This window comes from Cetorhinus maximus, unplaced genomic scaffold, assembly GCF_964194155.1.
Source record: "Cetorhinus maximus unplaced genomic scaffold, sCetMax3.hap1.1 HAP1_SCAFFOLD_2968, whole genome shotgun sequence".
Classification (NCBI taxonomy): Eukaryota; Metazoa; Chordata; class Chondrichthyes; order Lamniformes; family Cetorhinidae; genus Cetorhinus; species Cetorhinus maximus.
Genome location: NW_027598898.1, coordinates 3922 through 15959, shown reverse-complemented (window position 1 = coordinate 15959; position 12038 = coordinate 3922). Strand labels below are relative to the sequence as shown.

Below are 12038 nucleotides of genomic sequence, written 5' to 3'. Positions count from 1 at the left end.
AGCCTCTGGTGGATGGAGAGTGGGGAGGGGGGTAAGTGTTTTCCTCCCTCCCTCCCTCAGACACGAGCCTCTGGTGGATGGAGAGTGGGGAGGGGGGAAGAGTTTTCCTCCCTCCCTCAGACACGAGCCTCTGGTGGATGGAGAGTGGGGAAGTGTTTTCCTCCCTCCCTCCCACACGAGCCCTCTGGTGGATGGAAAGCGGGGAGAGGGGAAGAGTTTTCCTCCCTCCCTCCCTCACTCAGAAACGAGCCCTCTGGTGGATGGAGAGGGGGGGAGGGGGGTAGTGTTTTCCTCCCTCCCTCCCTCAGACACGAGCCCTCTGGTGGATGGAGAGTGGGGGCGAGAGTTTGGCCAGAGAGTTAATCCAGACCAGGCAGCGGAAAGGCCCATCTGCATCCACGTCACTGGCCCCGTCCCGCTCAGCCGTCATCTCCCCTTCCCCGCTGCACTGGTGCTGGGACAGCTCGGAGGAGTGGCTGAAGGTGTGGAGGCAGGCGGCGCACTGGAGGAGGTGGTCGGCGGGGAGCGGGCTGCAGGGGTGCCGGGACAGGCGGCCCAGGTCGCAGAAGCTCTTCAGGCAGAGGGAGCACTGGTAGAGGGACTGGGCCGGGGGTGGGGGCGGGGCTCGCCGGGTAGCCGGGGAACGGGGGCCGGGAGGGGGCCGGGCCTTGGCGCACCGGTGGTTGGCCAGGTGGCCCGACTGGTTGAAGGCCCGGCCGCAGGCCTGGCACCGGAAGGGCTTTTCGCCGGTGTGGATGTGCCGGTGCCGCATGAGGGAGGAGGAGTAGGCGAAGCGTTTTTGGCACAGGTCGCAGCGGTACGGCTTATCGCCTGTGTGCACCCGCCGGTGGTTCATCAGGTTGGAGGAAACGGCAAACGCCCGGCCGCAGGTCTCGCACTTGAAGGGCCTCTCGCCCGTGTGGATGCGCCGGTGGCTGGCCAGATGTCCCGACTGGTTGAAGGCCCGGTCGCAGTGGGCACACTTGAAGGGCTTCTCGCCGGTGTGCAGCCGGCGGTGGCTGGTCAGGGTGGAGGAGTTGCCGAAGTGCTTGTGGCAGATGTCGCACTCGAAGGGCCGCTCCCCGGTGTGCACCCTCCGGTGGCTGGCCAGGTAGGAGAGGTTGCTGAAGCTCTTGAAGCACACGCTGCACTGGAAGAGGAAGCGATCGGTGTGCAGCCGCTGGTGGATGAGGAGCTTGGAGGACTCGCGGAAGCCCTTGCCGCAGGCCTCGCACTGGAAGGGCCGCTCTCCGGTGTGGATGCGGCCGTGGATGGCGAACGAGGAGGAGTAGGCGAAGCGCTTGTGGCACACGTCGCACTCGAACGGCTTCTCACCCGTGTGCGAGCGCTGGTGCACGGACAGCCAGGAGGAGCTGGCAAAGCACTTGTTACAGACCAGGCAGCGGAAGGGTTTCTCGCCCGTGTGCACCCGCCGGTGCTTCAGCAGGCCCGAGGCGTGCGGGAAGGCCTTGTCGCACGCGTCGCACTGGAAGGGCTTCTCTCCGGGCATCCTGCGCCGCCGGCTGGCTCCCTCCCTCTGCTGCAGAACATCCGCTGCCTCGTCCCCCAGCGCCACGCCCTCCCCGGCTCTACACTCGCCGCTCGCCGCCGTCTCCACATTTCCGTCTCCGAGCTGCTGCTCCTGCCCACGTTCCCCGGACGGCCACGGTGAAGGGAGCTCAGAGCCCGGGGCCTGCTCTGACAGACCAGCGTTTCCCTGCGGTGGGTTCATTCTGTGGGAACGACAGCAAAACAACGAGTTCAACACCTGTCCTCACTCCGGCTCGCTCCCGGAACCCGCCTGCCCCCACCCGGAATCCTCCTGCCCCCATCCTGTCTCCCACCCAGATCCCACAACCTCACCTCAGGAGCCCTGGCTGACACCCCTCCACTCAAGAGGAGGTCATCGCTGTGCATTTGGACTTTCAAATGATGTTTGATACAAAGTGCCACAGAATAGATCAGCATAGTGGAAGCTCCTGAGATTAAAGGGACAGTGTCATTGGGGATACTAAATGGACTGAGTGACAGAAAGCAGCGAGGAGTGGTGAACTATTCTCATTCAGAATGCGGGAGGAAATAAACAGTGGGGTTACCCAGGGCTCAGTCAGAAGGTAAAAGTAAAATACTGTGGATGCTGGAAAAACAAATGAAAACAAAGGGCTGGAAGAACTCAGCAGGTCTGACAGTGTCTGTGGAGAGAGAAACAGGGTTAAAGTGTTGAGCCCAATATGACTCTTCTTCAGAACTGAAGAGAGGTAGAAATGTGACGGGTTTCATGCCGTTGAGAAAGGGTGAGGTGAGGGGCAGGCAGGGAAGAGAGAAGGTCGGGGAGGTGAAATGACAAAGATGTCATGGAACACAAGACAAAGGGAGTGGTAATGGTCATATTAAAGACCCAAAGCATTGGTCCAGAGTAGATGTTAATAGCAGAAAAAGGGTCAGCACTGTCTGAAAGTAAAACCATGAGAACAAGATACAGAGTGGCACTTGGGGGGAGGGGAGGGGGAATTCAAAATGGAGGAGAGAGTTCATGGTCTGAAGTTGTTGAACTCAATGTTAGGTCCAGAAGGCTGTAAAGTGCCTAACTGGAAGATGAGGTGCTGTTCCTCCAGCTTGCGCTGGTACTCAGGTCACTGTTCTTTTTCACACGTATACAGCAAAAACTTCCATTTGTACATCTTGTCGGCCAAGCTGCATCATGCTTTGTCTTGACAGCGAGGTAGAGCAGCAGAGCAGAAGGAAAGCAGAGGAAGCAAATCCTGCACTCTGGATCCCACTATCTCACAGGACATCCTGCCCCATGTGCCCAATGCAGGTCGAGAAATGACCCGCTCTCAGCAGGAACTCGAAACCCTGAGTAAATGTCAACCTCGAAACGAGAGACAGCGGGCGACCATAACGCAATTATCCATCACCTCTAACATAGTCAGGAGCATAAACTTAACATCTAGCCATATGGAATGCACTGTCTGAGAGTGTGGGGGAGACAGGGTCAATCGAGTGGTTAGGGTCTGGAATGCACTGTCTGAGAATGTGGGGGAGACAGGGTCAATCGAGTGGTTAGGATCTGGAACGCACTGTCTGAGAGTGTGGAGGAGACAGGGTCAATCGAGTGGTTAGGATCTGGAACGCCCTGTCTGAGAGTGTGGGGGAGACAGGGTCAATTGAGTGGTTAGGGTCTGGAACGCACTGTCTGAGAGTGTGGGGGAGACAGGGTCAATCGAGTGGTTAGGGTCTGGAATGCACTGTCTGAGAGTGTGGGGGAGACAGGGTCAATCGAGTGGTTAGGATCTGGAATGCACTGTCTGAGAGTGTGGGGGAGACAGGATCTGGAATGCACTGTCTGAGTGTGGTGGAGACGTGGTCAATCGAGGCGTTCTAGAGCGAATTAGAAAGGCATCAAAGAGAAAAGAGCCTGAAGGACCACGGGGAATAGGCAGGGACGTGGGACTAGCTGAGTAACTCTTACAGAGGGCCAGTATGTGCACAAATGGCCTCCTTCTGCGCTGTAATCATTCTGATTTGTAACAGGGACATGTAGGGATGTATGTGAACAAGTCCTAGGTTGTTAATAAAGCAGATGGCATCTTCACTTTATAAACGCATACTGAGAGGACCAAAGCAAGGAAGTTAAACTAAATTTTTATAAAATACCAGTTATGCCTCAGCAGCAGTACTGTGTGTACTTCTGGGCTCCACACTTTAGAAAGGATGTCTGGAGCTCGGAGAGTGCACGGAGGAGATTTCCCAGAATGGTCCCTGGAGATGAGGGACTTCAGTTCACACGGACAGGCTGGGAGGAGTGGGGCGTCGTTCTCCTCAGAGGAGAGAAGGTGAAGGGGGAGATTGAATCGAGGGGTTCACAATCAGGAAGGGTTTCTGATGGAGTCAATGCGGAGAAACTGTTTCCAGTGGCAAGAGGATCACAAACTTAAAGAGGTAACAAGAAGGAAAAATAATTTACATAGCGATTTGTTGTGATCAGGAATTGACTGTCCAAAGGGACAGTGGAAGCAGAGATAGGTGTATATACTCTAGGATTTGAGCTCCATAATCCAGGCCGACACTCCCCCACAGTGCTAGTACTGAGGGAGTGCTGCACTGTCAGAGGGAGATGTATATACTCTAGGATTCGAGCTCCATAATCCAGGCCGACACTCCCCCCGGTGCCAGTACTGAGGGAGTGCTGCACTGTCGGAGGGAGATGTATATACTCTAGGATTTGAGCTCTATAATCCAGGCCGACACTCCCCCCGGTGCCAGTACTGAGGGAGTGCTGCACTTTCGGAGGTAGATGTATATACTCTAGGACTTGAGCTCCATAATCCAGACCGACACTCCCCAGTGAATTACTGAGGCAGTGCTGCCCTTGAGAAGGTGGTGGTGAGCTGCCTTCTTGAACCACTGCAGTCCCTGTGGTATAGGTACACCCACGGCACTGTTAAGGAGGGGGTTCCAGGATTTTGACCCAGCGACAGTAAAGGAACAGCGATACGTTTCCAAGTCAGGATGGTGAGGGACTTAGAGGGGAACTTCCAGGTGGTGGTGTTCCCATGTGTCTGCTGCCCTTATCCTTCTAGATGGTAGTGGTCGTGGGTTTGGAAGGTGCTGCCAAAGGAGCCTTGGTGAATTCCTGCAATGCATCTTGTAGATGGTGCACACTGCTGCTACTGTATGTTGGGGAGTGAATGTTTGTGGATGGGCTGCCAATCAAGTAGGGCTGCTTTGTCCTGGATGGTGTTGAGCTTCTTGAGTGTTGTGGGAGCTGCACTCATCCAGGCAAGTGGGGAGTATTCCATCACACTCCTGACTTGTGCCTTGTAGATGATGGACAGGCTTTGGGGAGTCAGGAGGTGAGTGACTCTCCGCAGGATTCCCAGCCTCTGACCTGCTCTTGTCGCCACAGTATTTATATGGCTGGTCCAGTTCAGTTTCTGGTCAATGGTAACCCCCAGGATGTTGATAGTGGGGGATTCAGTGATGGTAATGCCATTGAATGTCAAGGGGCAATGGTTGGATTCTCTCTTGTTGGAGATGGTCATTGCCTGACACTTGTGTGGCACGAATGTTACTTGGCACTTGTCAGCCCTGAGTCTGCATATTGTCCAGGTTTTGCTGCATTTGGACATGGACTGCTTCAGTATCTGAGGAGTAGTGAATGGTGCTGAACATTGTGCAATCATCAGCGAACATCCCCACTTCTGACCTTATGATGGAAGGAAGGTCATTGATGAAGCAGCTGAAGATGGTTGGGCCGAGGACACTACCCAGAGGAACACCTGCAATGATGTCCTGGAGCTGAGATGACTGACCTCCGACAACCACAACAACAACTATCTTCCTTTGTGCTAGGTATGACTAACCAGCAGAGAATTTTCCCCCGATTCCCATTGACTCCAGTTTTGCTAGGGCTCCTTGATGCCACACTCGGTCAAATGCTGCTTTGATGTCAAGGGCAGTCACTCTCACCTCACCTCAGGAGTTCAGCTCTTTTGTCCATGTTTGAACCAAGGCTGTAATGAGGTCAGGAGCTGAGTGGCCCTGGCAGAACCCAAACTGGGCAGCAGTGAGCAGGTGATTGCTAAGCAAGTGCCACTTGATAGCACTGTTGATGACCCCTTCCATTACTTTCCTGATGATTGAGAGTGGACTGATGGGGCGGTAATTGGCCGGGTTGGATTTGTCCTGCTTTTTGTGTACAGGACATACCTGGGGCAATTTTCCACATAGCCGGGTAGATGCCAGTGTTGTAACTGTACTGGAACAGCTTGGCTAGGGGCACAGCAAGTTCTGGAGCACAAGTCTTCAGTATTATTGCTGGAATATTGTCTGGGCCCATAGCCTTTCCAGTATCCAGTGCCTTCAACTGTTTCTTGATATCACGTGGAGTGAATCGAATTGGCTGAAGACCGGCATCTGTGATGCTGGGGATGTCCGGAGAAGCTCCGTAATCCAGGCCGACACTTCCCTGGTGCTGTGGGAGTGCTGCACTGTCGGAGGTGCCATCTTTTGGACGTGACACTGACAAGGCAGTCTGCACTGCCACCACTGGCAGGAAGGTGGCATTACAGCGTGACATGTTTACATAGGAGGTTCCTGTTGTAAATCCTTCTGTCCTGTTGGTGGGGCAACAGAACAAGGACAGAATGTGACTTGATAATGGGTACAGGATGACACTGATGCGACAGAAGCCCATTTGCAAACCCTCCTTCCGACCCTTCCCAAATCCCTGAAGCTGGACTATTCTGTGGCTGCAACTCAGTGCAGATACCCGGAGACCAGCCCCAGAGGCTGCACACTGCATGGAAAGCAATTTTTCTTGTACAATGATGCATGCAATGCAATTTGTAAAAGGATGCATGCAATGCAATTCTCCCTGTAAAGGGATGCATACAATGCAATTCTCTCTAAATGACGTGTGCAATGCAATTCTCTCTTAACGACGTGTGCAATGCAATTCTCTCTAAACGACGTGTGCAATGCAATTCTCTCAGTAAACGGATGCATGCAATGCAATTCTCCCTGTAAACTGATGCATGCAATGCAATTCTCCCTGTAAACTGATGCATGCAATGCAATTCTCCCTGTAAACTGATGCATGCAATGCAATTCTCCCTGTAAACTGATGCATGCAATGCAATTCTCCCTGTAAACTGATGCATGCAATGCAATTCTTCCTGTAAACTGATGCATGCAATGCAATTCTTGCTATAAACTGATGCATGCAATGCAATCCTCACTGTAAACTGATGCATGCAATGCAATCCTCACTGTAAACTGATGCATGCAATGCAATTCTTCCTGTAAACTGATGCATGCAATGCAATTCTCGCTATAAACTGATGCATGCAATGCAATTCTCACTGTAAATTGATGCATGCAATGCAATTCTTCCTCTAAACTGATACATGCAATGCAATTCTCCCTGTAAACAGATGCATGCAATGCAATTCTCGCTGTAAACTGATGCATACAATGCACTTCTCCCTGTAAACTGATGCATACAATGCACTTCTCCCTGTAAACTGATGCATACAATGCACTTCTCCCTGTAAACAGATGCATGCAATGCAATCCTCTCTGTAAATGGATGCATACAATGCAATTCTCCCTGTAAACTGATGCATGCAATGCAATTCTCGCTGTAAACTAATACATGCAATGCAATTCTCACTGTAAACTGATGCATACAATGCAATCCTCTCTGTAAACTGATGCATGCAATGCAATTCTCGCTGTAAACTAATACATGCAATGCACTTCTCCTGTAAACTGATGCATGCAATGCAATCCTCTCTGTAAATGGATGCATGCAATGCAATCCTCTCTGTAAACTGATGCATGCAATGCAATCCTCTCTGTAAATGGATGCATGCAATGCACTTCTCCTGTAAACTGATGCATGCAATGCAATCCTCTCTGTAAACTGATGCATGCAATACACTTCTCCCTGTAAACTGATGCATTCAATGCAATCCTCCCTATTAAAGGGATACATCATTGCCATTCCCTGTAAAGGGATGCAATGCAATTCTTTCTGTAATAGACTTTATGCAATACAATGCAGTTCCCCCTGTAAAGGGATGCAATACAAAGCAATTCTCCCTGTGAAAGGATGCCTCCCTCCCCCCTCCCTGCATCCCCACCTTGCCTGAGCAAACCTACACACCCCACTCCCCTCCCCCCTCGAGTCTCCAACCTGTGTCTCCGGCCCTGCAGACACCAACTTCAGCTCCTGCTGCAGCCGGATCTCCCCCAGGCCCAGCGTGCACCGCGGACGCGCCTGCGCAGCCCCCCGCCCGCTGCCGGGGATAGAGCGACTTCCCGGCCGCGGTGCAGGCTGGGTAGGTGGCGCCGCCATTGCTGGGCGGGACAACAGGAAACCCCGCCCCCAGCTCCGAGAGCAAAGGCTGAGAGTGAGACTTCTTTCTGAGCGACCATCCAATCCCTCCCTACACCCCCCCCCACAGGAACCCCAAAGGTGGTTCCCAGTCACTTCTCTCCCTCACCCCTCCATCCTGAGCAGAGGGAGGGAAGAGGTAAAATTGAAATTAAAAACAGAAAACGCTGGAAAGACTCAGCAGGTCTGAGCTTTCCCAGCATTTCTTTGTTTTCATTTCATTTTTCCGGCATCCGCAACATGTTACTTTTGTTTGAGGGGTAAAGAAATGAAGCCTGGGTTCCCATCTTTTTTTCCTCTTTGATGGGACGTGGGTGAGGAGGTCTTGTGGTGCTGTGCGTGTTGTCCCTTCCTCTGGACCAGAAGCTCTGCGTTCGAGTCCCACTCCAGGACTTGATGATCGCGGAAGGTGCACCCGTAACGTGTCTGAGCAGGTCGATTATCAGCCTGTAAATCCTTTTCAATATGCCTGATGGCAGGCAGTAAAGGGCAGGAGAGTTCCTGGTCAGCCACACTGAAGAAGTATGACTTCTTCAAATGACTGCAGTCCCTTTGCCGAGCATGAACACGGACTAATCCAATGGAAGTATACGGTCATTAACACCCCCACTCCGGTGCAAGCTACCTGGATGGGGAGGGATGTGCGCGTTGCGGGCAAGGCCAGCATTTGTTACCCACCCCTAATTGCCCCTTCAGCTGAGTGGTGCGCTCGGCCATTTCAGAGGGGCAGTTAACCACATTGAGTCAACCACATTGCTGTGGGTCTGGAGTCACACACGACTTAGAAGCGGGAGTAGGCCATTCAGCCCCTTGAGCTTGCTCCCCCAATCATTAAGATTATGGCTGATCTGATTGCGATCTCAGCTCCACTCCCCTGTCTGTTGCCCCATAACCCTCCACTCCCCTGTTGATCAGAAACCTGTTTAACTCAGCCTCGAATATATTCAACGCCCCGGCCCCCACTGCTCTCTGGGGCAAGAGAATTCCACAGACTGACCACCTTCTCAGAGAAGAAATTCCTCTTCATCTCCGTCTTCAACGGGAGACCCCTTATTCTGAAACTGCGCCTCCTGTTTCTAGTCTCCCCACAAGGAGATATCCTCCCGGTAACCATCCTGTCAAATCCCCTCAGGATCTTGTATGTTTCCATAAGTTCACCTCTCATTCTTCTAATGTGTATAGACCCAACCTGTTCAACCTTTCTTAACAAGATAAACCCCTCATCCCAGGAAGGGATGTAGGCCAGAGCAGGTAAGCACGGCACACTTCCTTCCCTAAAAGACATCAGTGAACTAGATGGATTTTTATGACAAGAACATAGATGAAGAGGCAGAGAGTAGTGTATCTAGGTTTGCTGACGATACCAAGCTAGCTGGGAAGGTAAGCTGTGAGGAGGACAGAGAGAGGCTGCAAGAATAGAAAAGAGGAATATTTTTTAAAAGGTGTGGAATTTGTAAGTGTTGATGTCCAAAGAGACTTGGATCTGCTCGTACAGGGAACACGGAAAGTTAGCATGGAGGTGCAGCAAGTGATTAGGAAGGTAAATGGTGTGTTTATTGCAAGGGGATTGGGGTATAAGAATAAAGAAGTCTTGCTACAATTGTACAGGGTTTCGGTGAGACCACATCTGGAATACCGTGTGCAGCTTTGGTCTCCACATTTAAGGAAGGATATACTTGTATTGGAGACGGTACAGGGAAGGAACACGAGATTGTTCCCTGGGGTGAGGGGGCTGTCCTGTATGGTGAGAGGCTGAGTAAATTGGGATTATATTCTCTGGAGTTTAGAAGAATGATAGGCGATCTCACTGAAACCTACAAAATTCGGAAGGGGTTGGACAGGGTGGGCACAGAGAGATAGTTTACGCTGGTCGGGAGAATCTAAAACACGGGGGGGGGGCGCACAGTCTCAGGATAAGGGGCTGATCATTTCGGACTGAGACGGGGAGAAATTTCCTCACTCAGAGAGTTGTGAATCTTTGGAATTCTCTCCCCCAGGGGGTTGTGGACGCTCCATCATTGAGGACACTTAAGGCCGGGATGGACAGATTTCTGGGGTCTCGGGGAATTGAGGGATATGGGGAGTGGGCGGGAAAGTGGAGTTGAAGCCCAAGATCAGCCATGATCATATTGAATGGTGGAGCAGGCTCGATGGGCCGAATGGTCTCCTCCTGCTCCTATTTCTTGTGTTTTTATGTCACCATTAGTGAGACGAGCTTTATATCTAGATTTATTAATCTAAATTCCACCAGCTGCCTGGGCTCCTAGATTGCTCGTCCAGCAATATTACCACTACCTCCCCCAAGTTGCCCTTAAATACTTGCTGGTTCACCTTGGTTAGTCCACACGTGTCCAAGTAGCTGTTCAATTTTCTGTCATTTCTCAGCCCACGAGCAGAGGGAGCAAGAGGGAAAGTAAAGGCCGGGTTTGCATTCTTCTTCTTCATTCTTCGATGGGACGTTTGTTGCCCATCCCTAATTGCCCCTTGAACCTCGCTCAGCCATTTCAGATGGGCAGTTAAGAGCCAACCGCATGGCTGTGGGTCTGGAGTCACATGTAGGGCCAGAGCGAGTAAGGACGGCAGATTTCCCTCCCTAAAGGGACATGAGTGAACCAAATGGGTTTCGACAGCAATCGGCAATGGTCCCATGGTCACCATTACTGAGACTGGCTTTCAACTCCAGATTTTATTCATTAAGATGGTAACTGAATTTAAATTCCACCAGCTGCCGGGGTGGGATTTGAACCCCTGTCCCCAGGGCATTAACCTGTCCGGTGACATTACCACTACACCACTGCCTCCCCCCCAACTTGGAGGACTTGACCAGGGCTCTAGCGCATTCAAAGGGAGAAGGAGGTTGGAGAAATCAACAGGAAGGAGGGCTGGAAGGCAGAAAGAAAATAGTGAAGAGTGTGAGAGGGTAAGACAGAGGGACGCAGAGACAGACAGAAGCAAAATAGGATGGTGGTCTTTGTCCCGGTGTATTCAAGGCTGATCGAGAAGGGAGTCAAGGGTCATGGGGGGGATGGGGTAGACAGGAACGCGGAGTTGAGGCCACAATCAAATCAACCGTGATCTAATCGGACGGCGGAGTAGGCTCGAAGGGCCGAATGGCCTACCCTCGCTCCTGTTTCTCGTGTGCTAACTTTCTGCGTAGTATCTTCCAGGTTGCAGCACTTAGCTTTGCAGGAACACTGACTGACACTCTACATCGCAATCTCTTCCTCTTTCTCTCTGGTACCCCCTCCCCCATTGGTATCCTTCCCTCTCTCTATCTCTATCCCTGTTATTCTCCATTACCCTGTCCAGCTGCCATCACCCCGCCCCCCCCGACTCCTTGTGTTCTCAACGGCTGGGGAGTAATAGAATGGAAGCTGTATACAGAGTTCAGTCTGGAGCCCGCATGCAGTAACTGTGTAACTGCACCTAAAGAATCATGTATCAGTCATCTGGGGTGGTGGGAGAATGTGGCATAGATTGAGCAGAACGATCCCTTTCTCTTCATTCGTTCATCGCATTTATGGCTTGCCCAGCATTTATTGCCCATCCCTAATTGCCCCTTGAGAAGGTGGTGGTGAGCTGCCTTCTTGAACCGCTGCAGTCCATGTGGTGTAGGTACACCCACAGCGCTGTTAGGGAGGGAGTTCCAGGATTTTGTCCCTGTGGTGTAGGTACACCCATGGCGCTGTTAGGGAGCGAGGTCCAGGATTTTGTCTGTGTGGTGTAGGTACACCCACGGCGCTGTTAGGGAGGGAGTTCCAGGATTTTGTCTGTGTGGTGTAGGTACACCCACGGCGCTGTTAGGGAGCGAGTTCCAGGATTTTGTCTGTGTGGTGTAGGTACACCCACGGCGCTGTTAGGGAGGGAGTTCAGGGATTTTGTCCCTGTGGTGTAGGTACACCCACGGCGCTGTTAGGGAGGGAGTTCCGGGATTTTGTCCCTGTGGTGTAGGTACACCCACGGCGCTGTTAGGGAGGGAGTTCCAGGATTTTGACCCAGCGACAGTGAAGGAACAGCCGATATATTTCCAAGTCGGGATGGTGAGTGACTTGGAGGGGAACTTCTAGGTGGGGGTTCCCTTGTGTCTGCTGCCCTTGTCCTTCTAGATGGTAGTGGTCGTGGGTTTGGAAGGTGC

At 52.1% G+C, this 12038-nt stretch overlaps 1 protein-coding gene across 1 annotated transcript; it reads right to left on the bottom strand.

The window, feature by feature from the left end:
- Nucleotides 1-304: 304 nt before the first annotated feature.
- LOC144677745 (uncharacterized) lies at nucleotides 305-1555 on the bottom strand. The gene has a single exon (XM_078537772.1). The coding sequence runs from the start codon at nucleotides 1508-1510 to the stop codon at nucleotides 305-307; it is 1206 nt and encodes a 401-aa protein (XP_078393898.1). The 5' UTR covers nucleotides 1511-1555.
- Nucleotides 1556-12038: the final 10483 nt, after the last annotated feature.

Bases quoted from the DNA above. Each gene is read 5' to 3' on its own strand.
- LOC144677745 (XM_078537772.1), bottom strand. From the start codon at position 1,510: ATGCCCGGAGAGAAGCCCTTCCAGTGCGACGCGTGCGACAAGGCCTTC.